This window comes from Lissotriton helveticus, chromosome 7, assembly GCF_964261635.1.
Source record: "Lissotriton helveticus chromosome 7, aLisHel1.1, whole genome shotgun sequence".
Lineage (NCBI taxonomy): Eukaryota > Metazoa > Chordata > Amphibia > Caudata > Salamandridae > Lissotriton > Lissotriton helveticus.
In genome coordinates, this window is record NC_136068.1 from 523,046,554 (window position 1) to 523,068,137 (window position 21,584).

The 21,584-nt window shown below is 42.2% G+C and overlaps 1 protein-coding gene across 1 annotated transcript in view; it reads right to left on the reverse strand.

The window, feature by feature from the left end:
* The window catches only part of LOC144768709 (serine protease 33-like), a 422,982-nt gene that overhangs the window by 384,672 nt on the left and 16,726 nt on the right, over nt 1-21,584 (reverse strand). The window contains exon 2 of the mRNA XM_078652575.1: nt 18,850-18,876. Within this exon, the coding sequence (XP_078508701.1) occupies nt 18,850-18,876 (27 nt within the window). The remainder of the gene's footprint in view (nt 1-18,849; nt 18,877-21,584) is intronic.

Here is a 21,584-nt window from a genome sequence, read left to right on the forward strand (position 1 = left end):
GTTTCCTGCCACCACACAAAGGGCTGCATACCCCCTGTAGTTAGTTTGGAGCCAGGACAGGAGAGGCAGTATGCCTGGGGATTTCAAAGGGAAACCTCTAGAGGTTCTCCTCCGCTTTAAAAGCACAACTGTGGAGATTCTGCCCAGAAAAAGGACTAATTTGCAGCTAAAAGGACTGACACTGCTGTGCTGACCTGCTGACCTTTTGCCTGGGAAAGAAGAACTGGACTTGCGCATTCATCTTGTACCCAGGACCCCAGAGTGACTCCAAGGGCTATTCTACTGGCCTTCTAATCTGAGACTCAGGGACGATGTGGCACCAAGAGCTGGCCGGGACGATGCCAGGCCAGCACTTCGTGCCACATTGTCAACTGCCTGAGACGCTCTCCTTGCTCTCCGTGTCCCTCTCCAAAGAGAACATGTCTTTTGGCACAGACCTTGAACTGTAACCAACCCACACTAAATTTTTTACTTTTACCCGGTCCAGCGTGATCAGATTGCCGCACTTGGTGTTTTATGCTTTTAGGTGCTATTTTAGTGTTTATTCTTTAAAAATCAATAACTCTGCTTTTGCTGATTGGATGTTTTTCAATTTAGTCTTGTTCTAGTTATTACATTGTGCTCTATCTTTCTAACCTGGTGTTGGATTTTTGTGTGTGGTGTTTTCACTGATGTACTGTTTGCAGTGTTGCACATTGCCTCTAAGTTACGCATGAGTGCTCTGTGCCAAGCTACCAGAGAGTTTAACATATGTTAATTTGTGGTTTGATTGTGCCTTACACTGACAAGAATTGAGGTTGCTGCTTGACCAGGACTCACATCCCAGTCAAGCACTAAACTAACCCAATTTCTTACAGACAAACATCAATTAAAGTCCCTGGTCCTGATTTTGTACCAGTATATATTTATAAAAAGGATCTAATTATGGGTTCCAGTCCTCGTGAAAGACTTTATTTCAGTCCTGCAGAGTGGAAATACTCCTGCATCATGAAGCGTGGTGACAATTGTCCCAACACATTAAGAAGGTACAATAACGTACATCTCTACCACTCAATATATTTATTGGATGTGGCGGGTAAGATGTATGGGTGAGGTCTTTCTAAATGTATGCAATATTGGATCGACTATGAAAGCATATTAGCTGATAATCAAGGGGTTTTATGAAGGGGATAGTGACGATCGCTCAAGCCATGCATCTATACCTAATTTGTAATAATATGTAAGACAAAGAGATTACCTCTCTATTTAACATTCAATGATCTCAAGTCAACCTTCGATTGAGTATATAGACAATTGTTATGGCTGGCATTGGAGCAGCGGGGACTGGACTATTATTCGATAAAAGCTTTGCAAAGCCTACATAAAGCTATGATAGCTCGGGTACATTATGAGTTAAATGAGGAAAATGCAGAGAGTTTTGTGATGAGTACTGGGATGTGCCAAAGAGACGTATTAGCTCCCTTACTTTTCTTATTGTTTCTGAATGATGTTGACTCACATCTTGGCAATTTGATATTAGATAACCCAAGACTTGGTAACCCAAAGGTACCTGTACTATTGTTTGTGAATGACGCAGTCATCCTGTCATTGACTGAAGCTTCTATGCGCAGGTTGGTCAAAGTTTTCATGGTACATTGTTTGGAAAGGCAGTTAATCATTAAGTCTTGTCTGTGTACACTTTCATTAAAAACTTTCACCGCCACCTGGACAAATGTTACGACTAACAATGAACTAACCCCCAGTTGCATCAAGCATCCCTTTTGCGATTCCTTATTAACGAAAAATAAGGATTCGCTAATAAGGAATAGCAAAATGCCATGCATGAAGAACTCGCTTAAAAAATAGCGATTTCTTAAAATTCCTTAATTGCGACTCGCAAATTGCGAGTCCAATTAAGGAATACCTCCCCATTCATTTCTATGGGCCTGAAGGCCCATAGGAATGAATGGGAAGACAATCTCAATTTGCGATTCTCAATTAGAGAATCGCAAATTGAGATTGCAATTTCAAGGGTGCCAGGGTGTCAAAAGGACACCCTGTTGCACCCCTGAAATCTACATATGGGTAGATCTTTCACACACACATGCCCTAAGGGCATGTCTGTGTGTAAAATGGAACTTTGAAAAATGCCCTTTAGGGCATTTTTCAAAGTTTTTGCAAATTACCATGAAGTTCAACTTCATGGTAATTTGCGCCCCCTATTAGCAAAATCGCTAATTTTTTAACTTTAATGCATTGCATTTAAGGAATCTCAATTTGAGATTCCTTCAATGCAATAGCAATTTAAGTAATCACAATTTTGCGATTTCTTAAATTGCGATTTTTGCATTTGGGATGATGCATACCAAATGCAAAAATACCGGTCGCAAAGGGGCAGATTCTGAGAATCTGCCCCTATGCGAGCGGTTTGTAGCTTGATGCATCCTGTCCCAAAATATCAACTGCTCGTACGAAATGACTTCTCCCCTTATTTGATTCTTATAATACATTGGATGAAAAGGATGCCTTAGACTTGCATCATCGGACAGAAAAGCCTAGGATTTTCAATGAAGTCTCCACTTATATCTGGACTGCTTAGATTGAGACGGGTAAATTCAAGTTTAAGTGGAGATCAGCCTGATTTAAGTTTGCTTACTATTTTTAGAGTTGTAATGTACATTTTTTGCACTTTATTATTTAAGATCTTATGCTTGATAATTATGATTTGTAGTCTGTATGATCAGGCAGAAAGGGCGGCTAGAGTTATTTTTCTAATGTATTTTTCAATTTTTCAGTGAAATAAATTGAATGCATTGGTTTTATCGTTTATTGTTTTATCCAGTATATTATTGAAGTGTTTCGTGACTAATTATGAATTTTTATATGTATTACAGTGATTTTAATATTTGTATAATTTATAGTGTTAAGGCATACGCTGCTAACAATGAATACACTTCACAAGTATCCCTGTTCCACTAAGAAGGCCTGTGGGAGTTTTTGCCACATGTTTCTGAATATTTTGGTTACTAACATCACCACTTTTTCTAGTTCAGATCAGCAGGGGCCCCTGCATTTTCCCTTTCCACCTTCTTTTTTCTGTGATAAATGCAGTAGAATTGTCCTAGTGAGGTAACTCCGGCTCTGGAGAAGGAGGTGTGGACATTGGTGTACGTCAAGTGGCAGCAGTAAGGAAACTCCTAAAGTTTCCCAATACTCCTTTGTTCAGTCAAAAGAAATTGTACGTGCTTTGTAATTAATACCTTATTGTTTATCAGTGATCCATCCCACGGACTAATGTAGCCATCCTGTGCACGGCTACTGTTCATGACAGGGTGTTTTGGCAACTGCCTGACCAGCATATTCATCAGTAAAGGCTTTAGCACAAGTAATGTTGTGTGTTTAACCAGGGTTGGGAGATGTTTGTTGACAGCCATGTTGTATAGCATGGAGCAGACCTGCAGTAGTACCCTACCTTCGGAAGCTTTAATTGATTACTGCATGTGCTTGATAATGCACACACATGCATTTCAGAGCATCTAAACCCCTGTTGATGGTGTACTGTTTATGAATATCTAACATGGTTAAAGATTCAAGCTTGATTTTAAAACACTGCTTTCTACACCTGATGAAGGGAGTTCAGCAGGAAAGACACAACCAACCATGACCAGGGACAGGGCTGATTCTTCGTTAGGCCACTCGTGGTGCCATGAGGCTAGCAGTATTTACTGGGGCATAGCCCTAACGGCTGGTGTGATTTGATTCTGGTGTCCTTTGGTTCAATCTACTTTGGCACTGGAAACTGGGCAAAGTACAACCCTTCAACATTTGATTCTCAGTGGTAGTGATGACAAGCAGTTATAGGCTTCTCAGGAAGGTTGGTGTGTCTGTCTGTGTGTGTGTGTGTGTGCAACAATTTCAGTACTCAACAGATGTACAACAGTGTCTTAACATAATTGTCTAGGCCAGCGCTTCTCTTTGTAAAAAGAAAAGTACTTTAATACATAGTAAAACTCTGAACTACATACTACACAAAACGCATTAGGTACTTAGAGTCTCTGGTTCAAGACTACTGCCTCGTAGTGAGAATGACCCCTCTGCCTCCTTCCACCTCCCTTAGTCTAAGGTAGACGGATGTAGGTTTCAGCACTAGCCAGCATTCTTCTTTTTAGTCTGTTATGCCCTAGCAGGCACTCAGTTTCTCAGTCTTCTCCTTCTGGTTTGTTTGTCTGACCCACAGTTCTGATCCACTTTAGGCATTACTTCAGCGGCCCGTTCTTCAGTCCTGGTCCTCCCATGATGGAAGAAGAGGTGCTGGCCGCAGTTATTATTTACAACAAGGGGTGGTGATGGACCACCCCCCCTTTTCTGGGCCGCAGTGTGTCAAGCAGCTGCTTCTCCCATTCTGAGCAGGTGCCACCAAGCAGGAGTATCTAGAGGCATGAGCGGTTATGCAGATATCTTCAGTCACCAGCCCTCTTCTGGGCACATGCGATCAGAGGCAGATGCACCTGTAGGTCGAGGCAAGTACCTTGTTTCTCCCTGGATCAAGATGACGATACAGTCTAGTCTGCTTCTAGTCACTGGTCCTGTGAGATAGCTGAGTCACTTCAGGGTAGAAATGTTGGGTTCGGTTGGTCAGATTAGGAGCAGTTCCAGTCCATGTCTCGGCAGCCGCACACTCACTCTGGCACACAGTGACTAGTGCCTTGAGATAACAACTTCACTCCTAGCAGCATGGTTCATATGGGCACACATTGGGCAAGTGCCACAGGGATTGCCAGAATGAAAGTCCATTTGGCCACACTTGAGGCAGGTGCCTCAGGCTTACAGAGGTTTCTTTTTAACTGGTGCTGATTGCTCAGGCACACTTTGACAGTACTGTGACTCCTCTCCTTCAACAATAGTGACTGACTCCAAGCTGGGATCACACAACTCAGGCTCCCGTGAGTCTCTGTCAAAAGGGTCTACTGCAATGTAATCTACTACACTTGACCACTGGTATTATGATCCTCCTGCAGGGTGGGCTTGCTCCTTTCATCTTCTTCCAGGCGGGACCATACAGGCATTCAAGGAAAGGAAGTTCCTTCAGGTCAGACTCCAAGTGATATGGCCTCACCTTTTGGTAGCTGGCTGTCAGACACCAACCTTGGTTTTGCAGTAGTCCGTTCATCCTCTACGGAGTACCTCCTCCTTGGTCAAAGACAATTTGGAACTGGACCCACAAGTGGGACAACAGCTCCTACTCATACATGTACAGCTGACAACAGATGTGCACTCTCTGTCTTCCTTTGCTTTCACAACCGGTTCACGGCGGGCTCTTCTTTTATGTGTCCTCAGGTTGTTGTCCAGGCTCAGCATTTGCTTAGCGTGATGCTCCTCACATAAGTGCCATCTCCTGGTTGGAGTATCCACAACAGAAGCCCAAAGAGGTGTGAACATTCTGCCCCTGGCTCTTACAGTCACACCTGACAGTAATCAAGAAGAAAGACAAACGGCTGACCCTTTTCTACAGGTTCCTTTCTACTCTGACAACAGGAACTGCCTGCACTATCCGCCAAGTGGCAGGTTTTAGGGAAACTAATCAACAGCTCTTTGCAGCAAAATGGTCTCATTGAATTTATAGAAGGGGCTTGTCTTCTCTTTCTCCACTTCATTTCCAATAGTCCCTCCTTCTGGTCTCAGGAATGTCAGCAATATACTTCCCCTGTCTGGGTAAGTAATCTCACCCCGTTGTTCAGATGAACTGGCAAGAAGCTTCCAAAATGGAGTCCACAGGCCTTCACTGTGGGTCACTCAAAAATGTACAATGTGTGTAATATGTAGACCACACACATACATAAACATGTGCACTTAGGTTGTCAGCACAGGGATTAGAGTTTACTTGTGGCAGCAGAAATGTATACCAATGGGTTAGTAAGCTACTACTTCTGTGACACAGACAAAAGGTCTGGTCACACTGGAATCAATATAAAAGCGCTGTCACACCTGTGTTACACACTTGAACCAATAAAAGAGACTGTGCACCTCTGTCACTATGGATAGGGTGCTTTGTGCACCCCCTACAAGGGACATGCCTAGGCCTTCAAATGCAGTCTAGATTAGACTGAACCTGGGGTCAAAAATCCAGAAACCAGTATGTATAGTGCTCACAATTGGCCATTCAGGGGAGTGCCAAAACACTGTAAAGTGCAAAGCAGCTTTGGCTCCACAGTCATAGTGTGAGGTCTGATATTTTGTGGGTGGGCACTAGAGCATGATGAGGTGTAGGAAATCTCGTGTGGTGCTTAGTTCTGCCTGAATCATCTATATGTGCTTTCCTGGTAACTCTATACTCAGCATGTTGTCCTTCTAGATTTGTGTGCTCTCCTTCTAAAGTTTCACATGATTATGCATGATAGTTGGAGTTGCATTTCCACATGATTTTGGGGTTTTTGCATGTTCCCTTTATTGGCATAGTCCTTGTGTACAAGTGTATTCTTAAATTGGAAATTGCAGTTGATAGAACTGGCAGTGAATTTGTAGTTGCTGCAGGCAATAGAATTTGCTGTGAACATGTAGTTGTGGTATTACCAAGTGCTTAACTACCTGTTTTATGATATTCACTGATGGTGATGTGGTGATTTTCTCCTGTTGGAGGTCTCACCTCTCTTGATTTATGCTTTCCTTTTTTCTGCTAAGTATATTTGTTATCAGATTTTAGATTCAAGTTAAAGTCACGTTTTGCTTTATGTGCTGCGATAGTTAAACTGGAATTCACACTTTGAATATCTGCCTGTTTGGGCGTGTTAAGGTTTTGTGTGCATTTTAGATTTTGCAGATGCCTGTTTCTAGGTGTACTTATGTGATTCAGATATCCATACTTTTTTTATGCCTTTTTCTAATAGCTTAATTACAGATTTTTCCCCTTGTGTGACTGTGGCCTTGCAAATGTGATGGTAAATATGCCATTGGATCAAATTACAAATAGGACCGGTTGGGGTGAGGTATTTACTTCGCCCTGTAATTACCATTTCCTCAGGTTGAGCTATTTAATAGTTGTGCTAAGTACCTCCTATTGCAAAGTTTGTCACTTATAAATGAGACGTAAAATGTGGACTTGGTCAACCATCCAATGGCCTACCCTCTATTTTACCTACTTTTTCATTATCTAACAGTGCCATAACCTGGGCCGGACAGGCTTTTTCCCCCCCAGGCATTTTCCTGGTTGGCAGGAACCCTTGGAGGCCAGATTTCAGTGCTCAGGGATGCGCCTTGTGACTCGGTCACTTTCCTCAGCTCCCCAAGGTTATTTGCAGCAGGCAAGAAGAGGCTTAGAGAGAGATAGAATAAGATAACTGCAATTGTGACTGCCTGTATAGTAGTAACATATAACAATATTAGGGGTTTAGAGGAGTTTTGATAACGTTTGGGCCCAGTGCCACAGCACTTGCTGCACCATTCAAACCATGACCCTGTTGTCTGCAATATAACTGCACTTGTGACTGCCTGTTTAGTCAAATCACGACCCTATTGTCTGCTAGATAAATACACTTGTGACTGTCTTGTTTAGCAATAATCTGGGTTTAGTGGGGTCTCTAGAGCTTTTGGCCCCAGTGTCACTGCACCTGCTGCACCATTTAAATCAACACCCTTTTAATTGCAAGGTAATTGCAATTGTGAGTGCTTGTTTAGTCCTGAAATATAGCAGTATTTTGTGTTTAGAGGAGTTCTGACAACTTTTGTGCCCAATACTACTGCACCTGCTGCACCATTCAAAATATGACCCTGTTGTCTGCAAGGTAACTGCACTTGTGGTTGCCTGTTTAGGAACAATATAAAGCAATCTTAGGTGTTTAGGGGATGCCTGGAACTTTTAGTCCTGGTGCCACTGCACCTGGTGCACTATTGAAATCATGACCCTAGTGCTTGCTAAATAACTGATTAGTAGAAACATATAGCAATGTTTGGTGTTTAGTGGCGTGATGACAACTTTTGGCCCCAGTGACACTGCACCTGTTGCACCATTTAAATCAAGCCCCTTTCAATTGCAAGAAAACTGCAATTGTGACTGCCTGTTTAGTAGTAAAATATAGCAGTATTAAGTGTTCAGAGGAGTTCTGACAACTTTTGGGCCCAGTGCCACTGCAGCTGCTGCACCATTCAAATCATGACTCTAGTGTTTGAAAGTTAGCTGCACTTGTGACTGCCTGTTTAGTTGTAAAATATAGCAATTAGTTGTGTTTAGTTGAGTGCATGAATCTTTTGGTCCCAACGCCACTGCATCTGCTGTGCTATTGAAATCATGACCATAGCCCTTGCTAGATAACTACACTTGTGACTGCCTGTTAAGTAGTAAAACATAGCAATATTTGGTGTTTAGAAGAGTTATGACAACTTTTGGCCCTGGTGCCACTGCATCTGCTGCACAATTTAAATCAAACCTCTTTTAACTACAAGGTAACTGAGATTGTGACTGCCTGTAAAATAGAGAAATAGAGCAATATTAGGTGCCTAGAGGAGTCCTGAAAACTTTTGGGCCCAGTTCCACTGCACCTGCCGCACCATTCATAACAGGTTCCTTTTAACTGCAAGGTAACTGCACTTGTGGCTGCCTGTTTAATAGTAAAATATGCATTGCTATTTCATATTAACTTTAATTTTAGCATACGTTGTTTATTACAACATTTAGAATGTGGTCATAATGACCAAATGGTTTAAGTTGAAAAAATCAATGAAATAATGCCTGCAAAATACAATGAAAGACCCTGAGGCATGAATAGGACATGCCACCGAAATTCTAAGGCTACAGCATCTGCTTTACCCAGCTAAGTCATAAAAAGCAAGCCTTTCAGCATACTGTTAGAAGCTGTCTGCCTTTTTTGTGAAGAAAGCTTATCTTGACAGTAAATGAGTCTTAAAAAGTGTGAACAGCTTAAGTAGAAGTATCATACATTTGGGCAGCCAGGGGAAATTAACAAAAAAAAGTTCAACACAAAAGAGAACACAGTAATTTGGCAATGGGAACTGATAAGAGCCCCCTTTTAAAATATATTAAATACAAGACATTTCACACGCACAGCGCAAGCACTGTGCAGTTGAAACCTTAAAGAAGGGAGGAGGAAAGGTTTATAGAAAGCGATCAGAGAGGGAGAAAAGAGAGGAAGGGGAGAAGAAGAAAGAGATAATGAATGGATGGGCGGAAAGAGAGATTTCACAAGGAGATGAAGGGAGCAGGGCCTTACTTAAGCATTTTTGCCAGGGCTGCTTTTCATTCCCCAGTATGGCTGTAAACAACCATTGAGGTCATCACTGTATATTTGAACCAGATACAAACACAGCAATACGTTGACTTTGCTTTTCACAAAGGCCTGGAGGAAGTCCAAGAGCACACGTTTGTCTCTCTCTCTCTAAGGAATATATTTTTCTTACGAATTCTAAAGAATTTTGTAAGTGTGATCATTTATATTCTCAGACTAGTATTAATTATTTGACCTTTTTTTAAATTTAATTCTATGATCCTACTTCCATCTGAAAATCAAGACACTCTACGGCAACTTCAACGACCAGACACCCAACTCTGAATCGACTTCCTGCTCCAGAAATGCCAGCCAGGCTACCATCTCCTCCTGGACCCCAGTCACCACTGAAGACACCTCCTCGACCATGAAAGGCATCCATTCAGTGGCCCCCATGGATCCCTGCCCCCGCACATCTTCCACAAAGCCGTAACCTCGGCCAAACTACAGCACAACATCAACACCACCATCAAGACCGGCACCTATCCTGACAACTGGAAACGTGGAGAAGTCAGACCCCAGCTCAAGAAACCCTCAGCAGACCCCACTGACCTGAAGAACTACCAACCCATCTACCTCCTCCCCTTCACGTCCTAAGTCACAGGAAATACTGTCAATACACAACTAACCAAATTCATCGAAGCAAACTCCATCCTGAACCCTTCCCAATCCAGATTCTGTAGCAACCACAGCACTAAAACCGCTCTACTTGCAGCCACAGATGACATCTGTACCCTCCTCGACCAAAGACACACCGCCGCCCTGATCTTACTCGACCTCTCTGCAGCATTCAACACCGTCTCCCACTGCACACTCACTGTCATTACGCCGGCATACAAGTAACCGACCTCGACTGGATTTGCTCATTCCTCACCGCAGAACCCAAAGAGTCAGACTACCACCCTTCCTCTCCGAACCCATGGCAATCAACTGCGGAGTGACCCAAGCATCATCGCTCAGCCCCACGGTCTTCAACATCTACATGGCCCCCCTCGCCACCATTGTGAGAAAGCACAGACTCAGCATAGTATCCTATGCCGATGACACCCAGCTCATCCTCTCCCTCACCAAGGACTCAATCACCACCAGACTCAACTTCCAGGAAGGAATAAAGGACGTTGCATACTGGATGAGCAGAAACTGCCTGAAGCTCACCTAGGAGAAGACAGAAGTCCTCGTCCTTGGACCCTCCCCCTTGGCTTGGGACAACCCCTGGGAGCCTACCACCCTAGCAGCCCCCCCACACCCACACACCACACCCAAAACATCAGCATCGTACTCGACTCCTCCCTCTCCATGACCTGACAGGTCAATGCTGTCACCTCCAGCTGCTACAACATCCTCCGAATCCTCCGAAAGACCTCCAAGTGGTTTCTCCACAAATCAAGGAAAACCATGACTCATGCGCTCATCATGAGCAGACTGGACTACGGCAACACCCTCTACGCCAGTCTCTTATCCGCTACCTACAGACCATACATAACACTGCAGCCAGACTCATCCTCAACATCCCTCGACATGAGCACACCACCCAACACCTACAAAACCTCCACTGGCTCCCTGTTGAGAAGAGAGTCACGTTCAAGATACTCACCCACGCCTACAAATGCATCCACACCCCCAGACCCCAATACCTCAACAGGAGGATCTCCCTCCACATACCCAAAAGAAACCTCCGATCTGCCGACCTCGGCCTCTCCAAAATCCTACCCATCCGCAGAGCTAGAATAGGTGGAAGAACCTTCTCCTTCATCGCAGCCAAGACCTGGAACGAGCTCCCCCTCAACATCAGATGCACCCCCTCCCTGAACGTCTTCAGGAAGATGCTCAAGACCTGGCTCTTTGACTGAACAGAGCTGCTTACCCCCCCCCCCCCCCCAGAGCCTTGAGACCCTCACAAGTGAGTAGAGCGCTTATAATTCTCCTGATTGATTGATTGATTGATTGATTGATCATTCGCAATAATATTTTAGGACATGTTGTTCAGCTGTCCTATCTCTACACTTTTGTGTCGCTTCTGAATAGTAATGCAGGAGGGAGGTTTAAATTGCAAGTTGCCTGCCACATCTGGGGGTAAGAAATGGTATACACTTGCAAAACCTATATAATTCCCAATTTTCTCACTTGTAGCATGCTCCTTGGGTGTGTAATCCGTAATACATGTTGATTAAATATATGAGCGTACCCCTGTACTGGGAAACGTCCCCTGGTCACAGCAGTGTCCCAACTATTGGGTTTTCCACTATTTATCCTTTCTTCTTTTTGTTAGGTTCAAAACACAATGACGTCCATTCAGGTCATTATATCATAGTAGTTTTATTTGATTGGTTCGAGTTCCTTGAATCTCAAAATACATGTTAATTCTTTGTCCAATGCATTTCGGCTTATATTAAGCCTTCATCAGGGAACATGTATCTACAAACAAAAATATGGTTTAATACACGTGGATCTAATTAGATAATGCACATCCAGTAAATCGTGACTTTGGTGGTGAAATACGTGTACATTCCTACATGTGGTAAGTGCTTAATGATACCTATCGATGGCAACTTGCTCAATAAGTTCTCGAAGTTGTGCCCCGTAGCAAATTGGAGTGACTGGCTAAAGTGTGTTATGGGTAAGTGAGTTATTTGGAAACATGTATAAAAAAAGTTTTTTAAAAACCGTCACGGTAAACACAAATAGATCGACCTCGTCTTAATTCTTTGCAAACGCGCGTACCTAATGCTCGTGCTCTAAATCATGTTAACAGCAAGGTGTTTCGTTATGTGCACCATGCCATACTTGATATTCTGTTGGTCTCTTGCGTGGTGAACTTAGGTAGAATCTTACTTGTGCAAACAGCTACGTCTCGCCCCGGTGAAAGGGTGTGCTGACTTCAATATGCAGATCGAAACGCTCGGCTGTTCCTCGCCGTGTGGTAGCAAAATGTGGTGATTGCTAAGACGCTGAAATGCGAAAGTAATCCCTGACGTGTGTGTGACTAAAAATAGTGGAAGGACTAACTCAACTGGTATGGTGGGGCCATCTTAGAGTGTGTAGCTAGTCAGTGAAAAAAGGTTAAAAAACACAATAATAAAAACAAATACGTTGCATGGATGTTTCAAAAAGCCCATTGTTGCAAAGTCAAACATTAAGCCAAATATGAATATACATTCAATGTAAATTCAATGTGAAATCATGCTCTTTAGGGAGATATTACAGAGAAAATAAAGTATGTACTATATCCTAATCGTTAATGTTACAGGTAGCAACTGTATTCCACCCTCTCGTTCATTCCAAAAGGTTTTAGGGTTTCAACTTTCAAGATGGTATATCGAGGGATTTTCTTGTTGCAGTAATTGTTTATTATTGTATTTTCCTTCAAGTTTGGGTACAATCTCAAGGATGGTAAACCGAAGCTGGCTGATATTGTGTGATTTCTCGATGAAGTGACACGCTACTGTGGATTTTATGGAATTATTCCATATGTTGGATTTATGTTCGTTCATTTTTGTTTTCATCTTCCGTTCTGTTTTTCCAACATATCCCTGACCGCAAGGGCATTTCAATAGGTATATGACATTCATAGTGTCACATTTGGCTGTTACTTTCAATTTTATGGTGTGACCTTTTCTGGGATGGGTAATAGTGGCTCCCCTCATGCCATTATTGCAGTTAGTGCAGTTGTAGCATGGAATTGTTCCATTATAAGTTTGTTTGTTGTGTTCAGTTTTACATTTCAAAATTTCTCCCAAGGTGCTGGATCTTTGGTAAGCGAAAATTGGTGCTTCGTCAAAGATGTTATTAAAATCCGTTTCTTGTGATAGAATAGACCAGTGTCTCTTGATAATATTCCGATATGCTTTACTTTTTGTGGCATATTTAGATACCACTACCACTCTGGTGTTGTCTTTACTTGGTTTATTTTGCAATAATTCCTGTCTGGTTCTTTGTGTGCATCTTTTTTTCGCTTGATCCTAAACCTCTTTGGGATACCCTCTTTGTATGAATCTGGATTCCATTTAATTGATTCTCATTTCAGCTATTTGTGGTGTTGAGACTATCCTTTTAACTTGTAGCATTTGTGAAAACGGGAGATGATGTTTTTAGCTGTCCTGGTGGAAGCTATGATAATGTAATAGATTATTGCGGTCTGTGGGTTTACGGTAGATATCTGTGGTAAAGCCTGTGGCGGTTTTGGTGATCTCCCCATCCAAAAAGTTTTTTTTGTATCTTGGATCTCAATGTAAATTGTATCCGATAGTCTGTTTTGTTGAGGTTATCAATAGCTTCAATTAGTGTTGTTTTGGGTCCACTCCATATTAGGAATACGTCATCTATGTATTTAAAGATGATTTTTGTATGAGTTACCCATGGTTCTTTGTTGAGTAGTTTTTTTTCCTTATATCTTTTCATGAACAGGTTAGCATAGACCAGGGCTGCCGAATTGCCCATGGAAGTAATTAGTCATTAAGATTATGGCTGAACATTATTCTGGGTGATATTTTGCATTAGCACTGACCTTGTATTAACTCGTAATTAATTCTGAAAGGCCGACCTGGGTTAAATCATTTAATTTGCTTTGAACAATCCTCTGTTGTTATTGGTTTTGCCCCTAATTGACTGGCAGGATGAAGCAGAGCCTGCTGAGTGGCAGCAGCTGAAGGGATGAATGGTGGGCTGTCTGTGCATAGTTTAAAGTGCGCATGTCTCTTTGGCTGGCCATTTTGCAGCGGCCAGCCTGACATGCACATTTTAAACCTCTCTAGTCCAGCTGTCTTAGACAGATGGGTTAGAGAAAGCACAGGCCTCCAGTGCTCTTGAGAGTGCTGAGAGAGGCTGATCCCCCCAATCCTGCCACTGCTCTCATGCTGAGTGCCAGCATGAGACTAGTGCCAGGATTGGTAAGGGGAATTTGCTGGTGGCCTTGGAGCCTGGAGGAGACAGAGAAATCACAGACTGGAGTGAGGATGTCAGGAGCAAGCAAGGTAAGTGGCTATTGCTTTTCATTTACAGTCACCACTCATCTTGTTGCTTGCACCCACCCACCCACTCACTTGCCTGCCCTCCCAGTCTTCCTAGATGCCAGCTGTCGCTGACATATACTGTGAACTTCGCTGTGCCTTCCGAGTACTGCAAGGGCAAACTGTACTATTAACCAACTCAGGGCATATTTTACAAAGATTTTACTGTTACATGGTCTTCTATTAACCCTGGCTTACTTCTGTATGCCAGACGTGAGCCAGGAGTACCACAATACGTCACAACTTCTCACAGCACAACCCTTTTGAATCTACATCTTTGTATTCCATATTTTCCTATTTCCAGGAGGAAGAGCAGGATCACTGGGATTCAGGACTCTGACCTGAATATTACACTCTGGGCGGTTTACATAAATTATGCTAAATGTTGCAGTTTGATTTCCATTGATGACTGCAGCATTATGCACTCAGTGCTGGAACTGGAAAAAAATATCCTGGAAATAGATCAATTGGGTGCTGAGGTGTGGTAGAAAAAAGGGAGTGGGGTCATGAAGGCCAGAGTCATGAAAAGCAGAGTCTGACAGTCAACTAATATATTTATTGTTTAACTTGGCAACAAAGGCAAAGGTGACAGTAAATCTGTTCTAGCTTACTTAGTTAGTCACAAAGAGGCTGCATTTTAAAATGTCCTATGAGATGGGACATCTGCTTCAGAGATCTTTATGTTCCTAGCAAATTGCATGAGATATTAATAATGGTAAGGTAACTATGGTGAGTAATTCAGCTTCTACAGAGATCTATCATTTGTCTAGTCACAGTTTATACTCATAAAATAGACTAGAGGTTTAATGTGCCTGCTGCAGAACACATCGTGTAACATGCAGATCACAGATTTATATTTTCTGTACTTACGTAGGTGGGGCATGGCTTCTGACACAGAGATCCTTTTGTTATTTCCTGTTCATAAGGTGCAATCCTTCTACTATCACACAGTGTGCTGTTGGTAACTGTCATCAAGAAGCTGCATACAAACTGCAAGTCGTGGATTAGTTCCTTATTGTTTTTTTCTCAATGTGATATCATTTTAAGTTTGCAATGAAGGGTTAGTTTGGGTATTAAAAAAGTCTTGCTAGTACAGGCAAACTCCAACTACTGCGCTGCAACTTAAATCCTGACTTTGTGGTCCAGCCGACCATGCACACTACATATAACATCTACAAGTTTAGTCTAAATGTGCCTCCCACACAGTATAACCCTCATTACCTTATGTAACATTTCCTGTACACTGATTTCCACAGTTGAATTCTTTTTGTGTTTGTGTGTTTATAAGTATGATGTAGAGCTCTCTGACACCCTCCACTGGGATAAGTAGCTCCATGAAAGAATGAAAAAATAAATTAGTAAGTGCCATTTCAATAATTTTTTGTTTAATTATACACACAGTTACACCTGACACTCTCGCAATGCAAGAATACGTCTTAGATATGGGGACTGACCAAAGTTAGAAACTACTTCCAAATCGTAGTTTCTTCTAAGTATCTATTGAGTGATAAGAAGCTGTGTGCCTTTTTAGGTTTCGCCTGCACAGCGCTTGCACTGTGCTTGTTAGGTTTCGCCTGCACAGCGCTTTTGAAATCTCTTGTATGTAATATATCGTAAAAAGGGACTCTTATCAGTTGCCAAAGCAGAATTACTGTGTTAATTCGCTTTTGGGTGAACTTTTTTTTTGTTAACTTCCCCTAGTTGCACCATTTAAGATACTTCTTCTACTAAAGCTCTTCACACTGTTTAACCTCTTGGATGCTATGGGAATTCCCCTGCTGTGCTGGGATTTCGTGATCCTCATTGGTTTATGACGAGCTGGGCTCGTCATGAGCGTGCGAGGAGGCTACTGCATGACGAGCCCAGCTCGTCATGAGCGTGGAAGGGGTTAAGCCCCATTCGCTGTCTAGATAAGCTTTTTTCCCAGCGAAAAGGCAGACAGCTTCTAACAGTATGTTAGAATGCTTGATTTGTATTACTTAGTTGTGAAAAGGAGATGCTTTAGCTTTAGAACATTAATGGCATTTCTAATTCATGCCTCAGTGCATTTCTCGCCTTTTGTAGGCATTATCAGATTCATTTTTTCAACATAATCTAATTGGTCACGATGATCAAATTCTAAATTTTGCAATAAACGTTGTGCATTAAAAATAAAGGTAATGTACAAGAACTATGCAATATTTAACTACTAAACAGACAGCTACAAGTGCAGTTACCTTGCAGGCAAAAGGGTCATGATTTGAATGGTGCAAAAGGTGCAGTGGCACCAGGTCAAAAGTGCTCATAACTTCACTAAACACTAATATTGCTATATTTTACTACTAAACAGGCAGTAACAATTGCCATTATCTTGCAGTCAGCAGGGTAATGATGAATTGAATGGTGCAGCAGGTGCAGTAGCACTGGGCCCAAACGTTGTCAGAACTTCTAAACACATAATATTGCTATATTTGACTACTAAGCAGATAATCACAATTGCAGTTGCATTGCAGTTAAAAAGGTACTTGATTTGAATGGTGCAGCAGGTGCACTGGGTCTGGGGCCAAATGCTCTAGGGACCCACTAAACCCAGATTATTGCTAAATGTGACGACTAAACAGGCAGTCACAAGTGCAGTTATCTTTCAGACAACAGGGTCATGATTTGAATGGTGCAGCGGGTGCAGTGGCACCGGACCCAAAAGTTGTCAGAACTCCTCCAAACACCTAATATTTCTATATTTTACTACTATGCAGACAGCACTAATTGCAGTTATTTTGCAGTTTAAAGGGGCTTGATTTGAATGGTGCAGCAGGTGCACTGGCACCAACATTTCTAGAGACCCCCACTAAACACAAAATATTGCTAAATTGTACCACTAAACAGGCAGTCACACAAGCAGTTAGCTAGCAGGCACTACGGTCATTATTTCAATGGTGTTGCAGGTGCAGTAGAACCAGGGGCAAACGTTGTCAGAACTCCTCTAAACACCAAACATTGCTGCATTTAACTACTAAATAAGCAGTCACAAGTGCAGTTACCTTACAGGTAGTGGGGTCATGATTTCTGGGGCCAAAAGTTGCCATAACGCCTATGCACACCAAATATTTCTATAGTTTCCTACTAAAAAGGCATTCACAAATGCAGTTATCTTGCAGGCACTAGGGGCATGATTTGAATGGTGCAGTAGGTGCAGCGGCATCGAGCCCAAAAATTGTCAGAATCCCTCTAAGCACAACAAATTGCTGTTACAGCAATTAGTTCTATTAATTCCTTCTTTCATATCAATTTTCAAAATCTTGCTATTACTTACCCACATATACAACTTGTAACAGCACAATATATCACCTTTTGGTACAAAAACAAGTCATAACACTTTAACAGACTTTCTGTAACTCATAGTGTACAACTACTCAGCAAGCTACAACTTACAACAAAAACAGCTTATTATTAATCACATAGGGGAAGCCCTAACGAATTTACCAGTGCTTGTTTATATTCAATTGCATTGACGTATAGGTGTCAGTTTCCAGATAGCTGCCAGCCAGGATGATATGAAATTAAAACGAGGGTTGATGACCATATAACACAGGTGTTTGTTTTGGGCCGAGCTCGTAGAGAAAATAAGACCCCCCCCCCCCAGCTCTGAACACAAAGCCGACAACTTGGGGGCTCTGCTGAAAATGATATGATATGATTACGCACTTGTATAGCACATGACTACCCGTAGGCATCTCGGCGCTTGTACAAATACCACCGAGGAACCCTTCCTGGCCTTTCCCTGTGAGGAGCCCACTCCTGGGCACCCCCAAGGTGAAGTCAGGCATCCTCAGCGTTGTTGGGGCCATTGTAGAGATTAAGCAAGCTATTGCCCAGAGGTGCAGAGTGGGAGTCATGATTAGAATAGGCACCAAGGCGAGAATTATCAGGTCCGAGGCGGGAATAGAACCCTGGTCCCGGCCAGACTACTGCATCAGGGTCTGCCGCTCTAACCATTGAGCCACACTTCTCTTCTGTGATGCCATTTCATAAAATGACTCTATTACACATTTGGCACATTTCACTTCGTCACCTGAACCCAGAAGTAGCTTTTCTAACTGTGTTTTGGTGGAATTCCACTCATTTCCTTCACTGGTTGCACTGTGGTATAAAGAGTACACAACTTTACTAATTTTCCTTTTGTTGAGACATTACACTTTTTTAATGAACTATGCTTGGTGAAAAATGTTGTCGTTTGGCAAACTAGATGTGGAAAACTTTTTTTGGCAGATTGTAGAGTACAACGCTGAAGTGTGGCAACAAGAAGACACCTCAGAAAAATTAAAGGTACTTATAATTTGCAATTCTAATTCACAGCCGCAGTTTTCAATCTTTAATAATTACGGGTCTAAATGTATGGGACGGACTAAGCACCTAGAAATGTATTAAAATATTTGACTATCTGGCTTCCATTTGCAGAAAAGGTTTTCGATTTTTTTCTAGAATTAGAAGTATGCAAAAAGGGCTTAACTGAAGCTCTGATGAATTCAGCAACATTCTAGCTTGTCTCATTCCTGTTTTCACACAATGAACATGGACAGATGGGGGAAACAACAGGTTGATCTTCTTACCTTCCACAGAGGCCATAGTGAGAAATCCTAGGAAATAAGGAAAAAGATCTCAAGTTACTAAACTCTGAAAGAGTGGTGATTTATCATTAGACACTTTTCAATGGAAAGCTATAATCCAAATCAAAACACACATTTTACAGTCATCCCAAGTGAAAATGTACTTGCTTCACCCTGGGAGTCTTCATTGCTACTGTTTGTGTGCAAATCATACATTTGGTGCAATGTCTCGGTTTGCGCCAAGGCCTACTCTTAACTCGAATGCCTCTGGCACATTCCGGGGCAGTGCACACAATTACACTAAAACATAATGCAAACTGTGCTATACAGAGGTCAACTACCTGACACAAAAATCTCCTACACCAGATGATACCCCCCTACCTGAGGTGTCTAGTTTGATATCATAAAACACATATGGCAAGTAGAGGTAAATTGTAAATTCTTTAAAACATTTTTTAATTGTATTTATTTTTATTGAGTTTTGAAGGTCATACTAAAAGAGACACCAGTTGTTGGACATTGCAAATAACGTAACATTGTGAAAGGACATTAATACATCAGAAGGTTTCACGTTAGATGATAGGCACCTTGGGAGAAAAAACACCAATAAATCTGTAAAAAGATGGATATAGTACACCATACTATTCATATCAGTGAGTTTACAATACTGACGCAGATTCAGCTTCATTAAGCTCTTCCAGCCCATAGTGTGAGATACAGATTCCACATTTCTTGCAAATATTTACGTGGACAACCCCTACATTTATATGCTACCCTCTCTGCTAGCATATAAAGATCCACTCCCCATCCCAATTCAATCATGGTGGGTATGTCCGGGGCTTCCCAATACCTAGCCAGGTCCCTTTTAACCACTACCAAACCCAAGTTACAGAATATTAATTTCATATGTGGGAGATCCAAGTCATTGGGGATACCCAAGGGCAACGTACTTAGGATCCTCCGATATAGGTGTCCCTAGTATTGCGCTGAGTTCCCATATTATTTTTTGTCAGAGTGAACAAAGGACTGGGCACATTCATATTGTGTGAAAATAGTGGCCTTGACTCTTCCACAGCGAAGCATTTCCTGCGTAGCTGCTCTACCCATTCTGTGGAGGAGGGCGCTATCATAATAGGTCCATAATAGGTCATAATAGGTCCTATCGAGCATTTTGAGCTGCATGAGGTGCAACCTAGATTAAATCGTGATTTCTTGAGGGAACATTAACACTGTTTCCCAATCCAAGTCCTCTAGTTCACCGACCTCAGTTTCCCATGCAGCTCTTTGCTTTAGTAGGTTATCAGGTATGTTATTATTGTTAGTTTTATACTTGTGGAAGACTGCTTTCTCCTGTATTTAACAAATTGGACGTCTGCCTTCTGTATTCCGAGATGTCCAGAGGAATATTCTCTGCTTTCCAGGCATGGAATAGTTGTAGGAATTTATAACATTGATTGTCATGGAGTTTGAATTGTCTATGCAGGGACGAGAAGTGCATCAGGTCTCCCTTTTCGAGCAAATCCCTACAGTAGAGATACCTATATATTCCCAGGCTACGTACCCCTTCAATTTTCCTATGTCTTTAAAGTATTGTCCCATCCATAGAGGAGTTTCCAGGTGATTTTCTGGCTCCATCCCATTCACCACTTGGCTAGCTGCCAATAAGCCTCTCGTTCCGTTTCCCCCATTGTAGATAGTGGAGGTTTGAGCATGTTTAGAATTGTATTCTTTCCAAGGTGTAAGTAGGATGGTTACCCGCCATATACGCCCCAATCATTTATCACCAGTAAATGAGATACCCAGTAATATGCCTTGATATCTGGTAGAGCGATCCCCCCGTAATAGGAATTATGCTGTAACGTCCGAAGGGCTGTTCTAAGGTGCCTGTCTTACCACAGTAATTTTCGAAGTGCATCATCAATTTTGACAAATATATCCTCTGGGGTTCTACAATATACATACAGGGCGTGTTAGAATTTAGGAAGTGTTATCCATTTGAACATTGCTGCTCTTCCTAATATTGTAAGGGGAAGTTTCTACCTGCGATTTTAGTGTATGTGAAAGGCGGTCAACACTGTGTTGACACTAAACTCTATGCACCTCCAATGGTCAACTGTGGAGTAGTTCCCTAAGTATTTAAATACCTCCCTATTTACCCTGAGCCTCACAGGGATGTCAGTCAGGCTAGTATATCCTCCAAGGGGGAAGAGAATCAATTTGTCCCAGATTATCTTATAACCATAACGTGCCCCATATTTTTCAAAGGTGTGAAACACCCCAGGGATTGGCTCTTTTAGCCTGGCCAAATATAACAGGATGTAATCAGTATATATTTACACTTTTTTTTTGTGATCAGGGAACCGTCCACCCAGAAACCCTCAATGTACTAATGTTTCCGGACTACACACGCCAGCGTCTACATGGTTAAGGCAAACATGAGGGGGGAATGTGGGTAGCCCAGATGAGTTCCCCTCCAAAATAGGGAATTCTGATGACATTGCTCTGTTGAATCTGACTGCTGCTGTAGGTTTCTCATATAGCAGACCAATCCACTACATAAACTCCTGTCCAAATCCCATCCTCCTCAGAGTTTGCACCATGAAATGCCAATGTACCTCATCAAAGGCCTTTCAGCATCCAATGATACATACACATGTGGTTCCGGCCTGTCTTGGACATCCATCATCCAGTTATTTAGACTAAGCAGATTCGCTCTGGTGGAATGCCTGGGCAGAAAT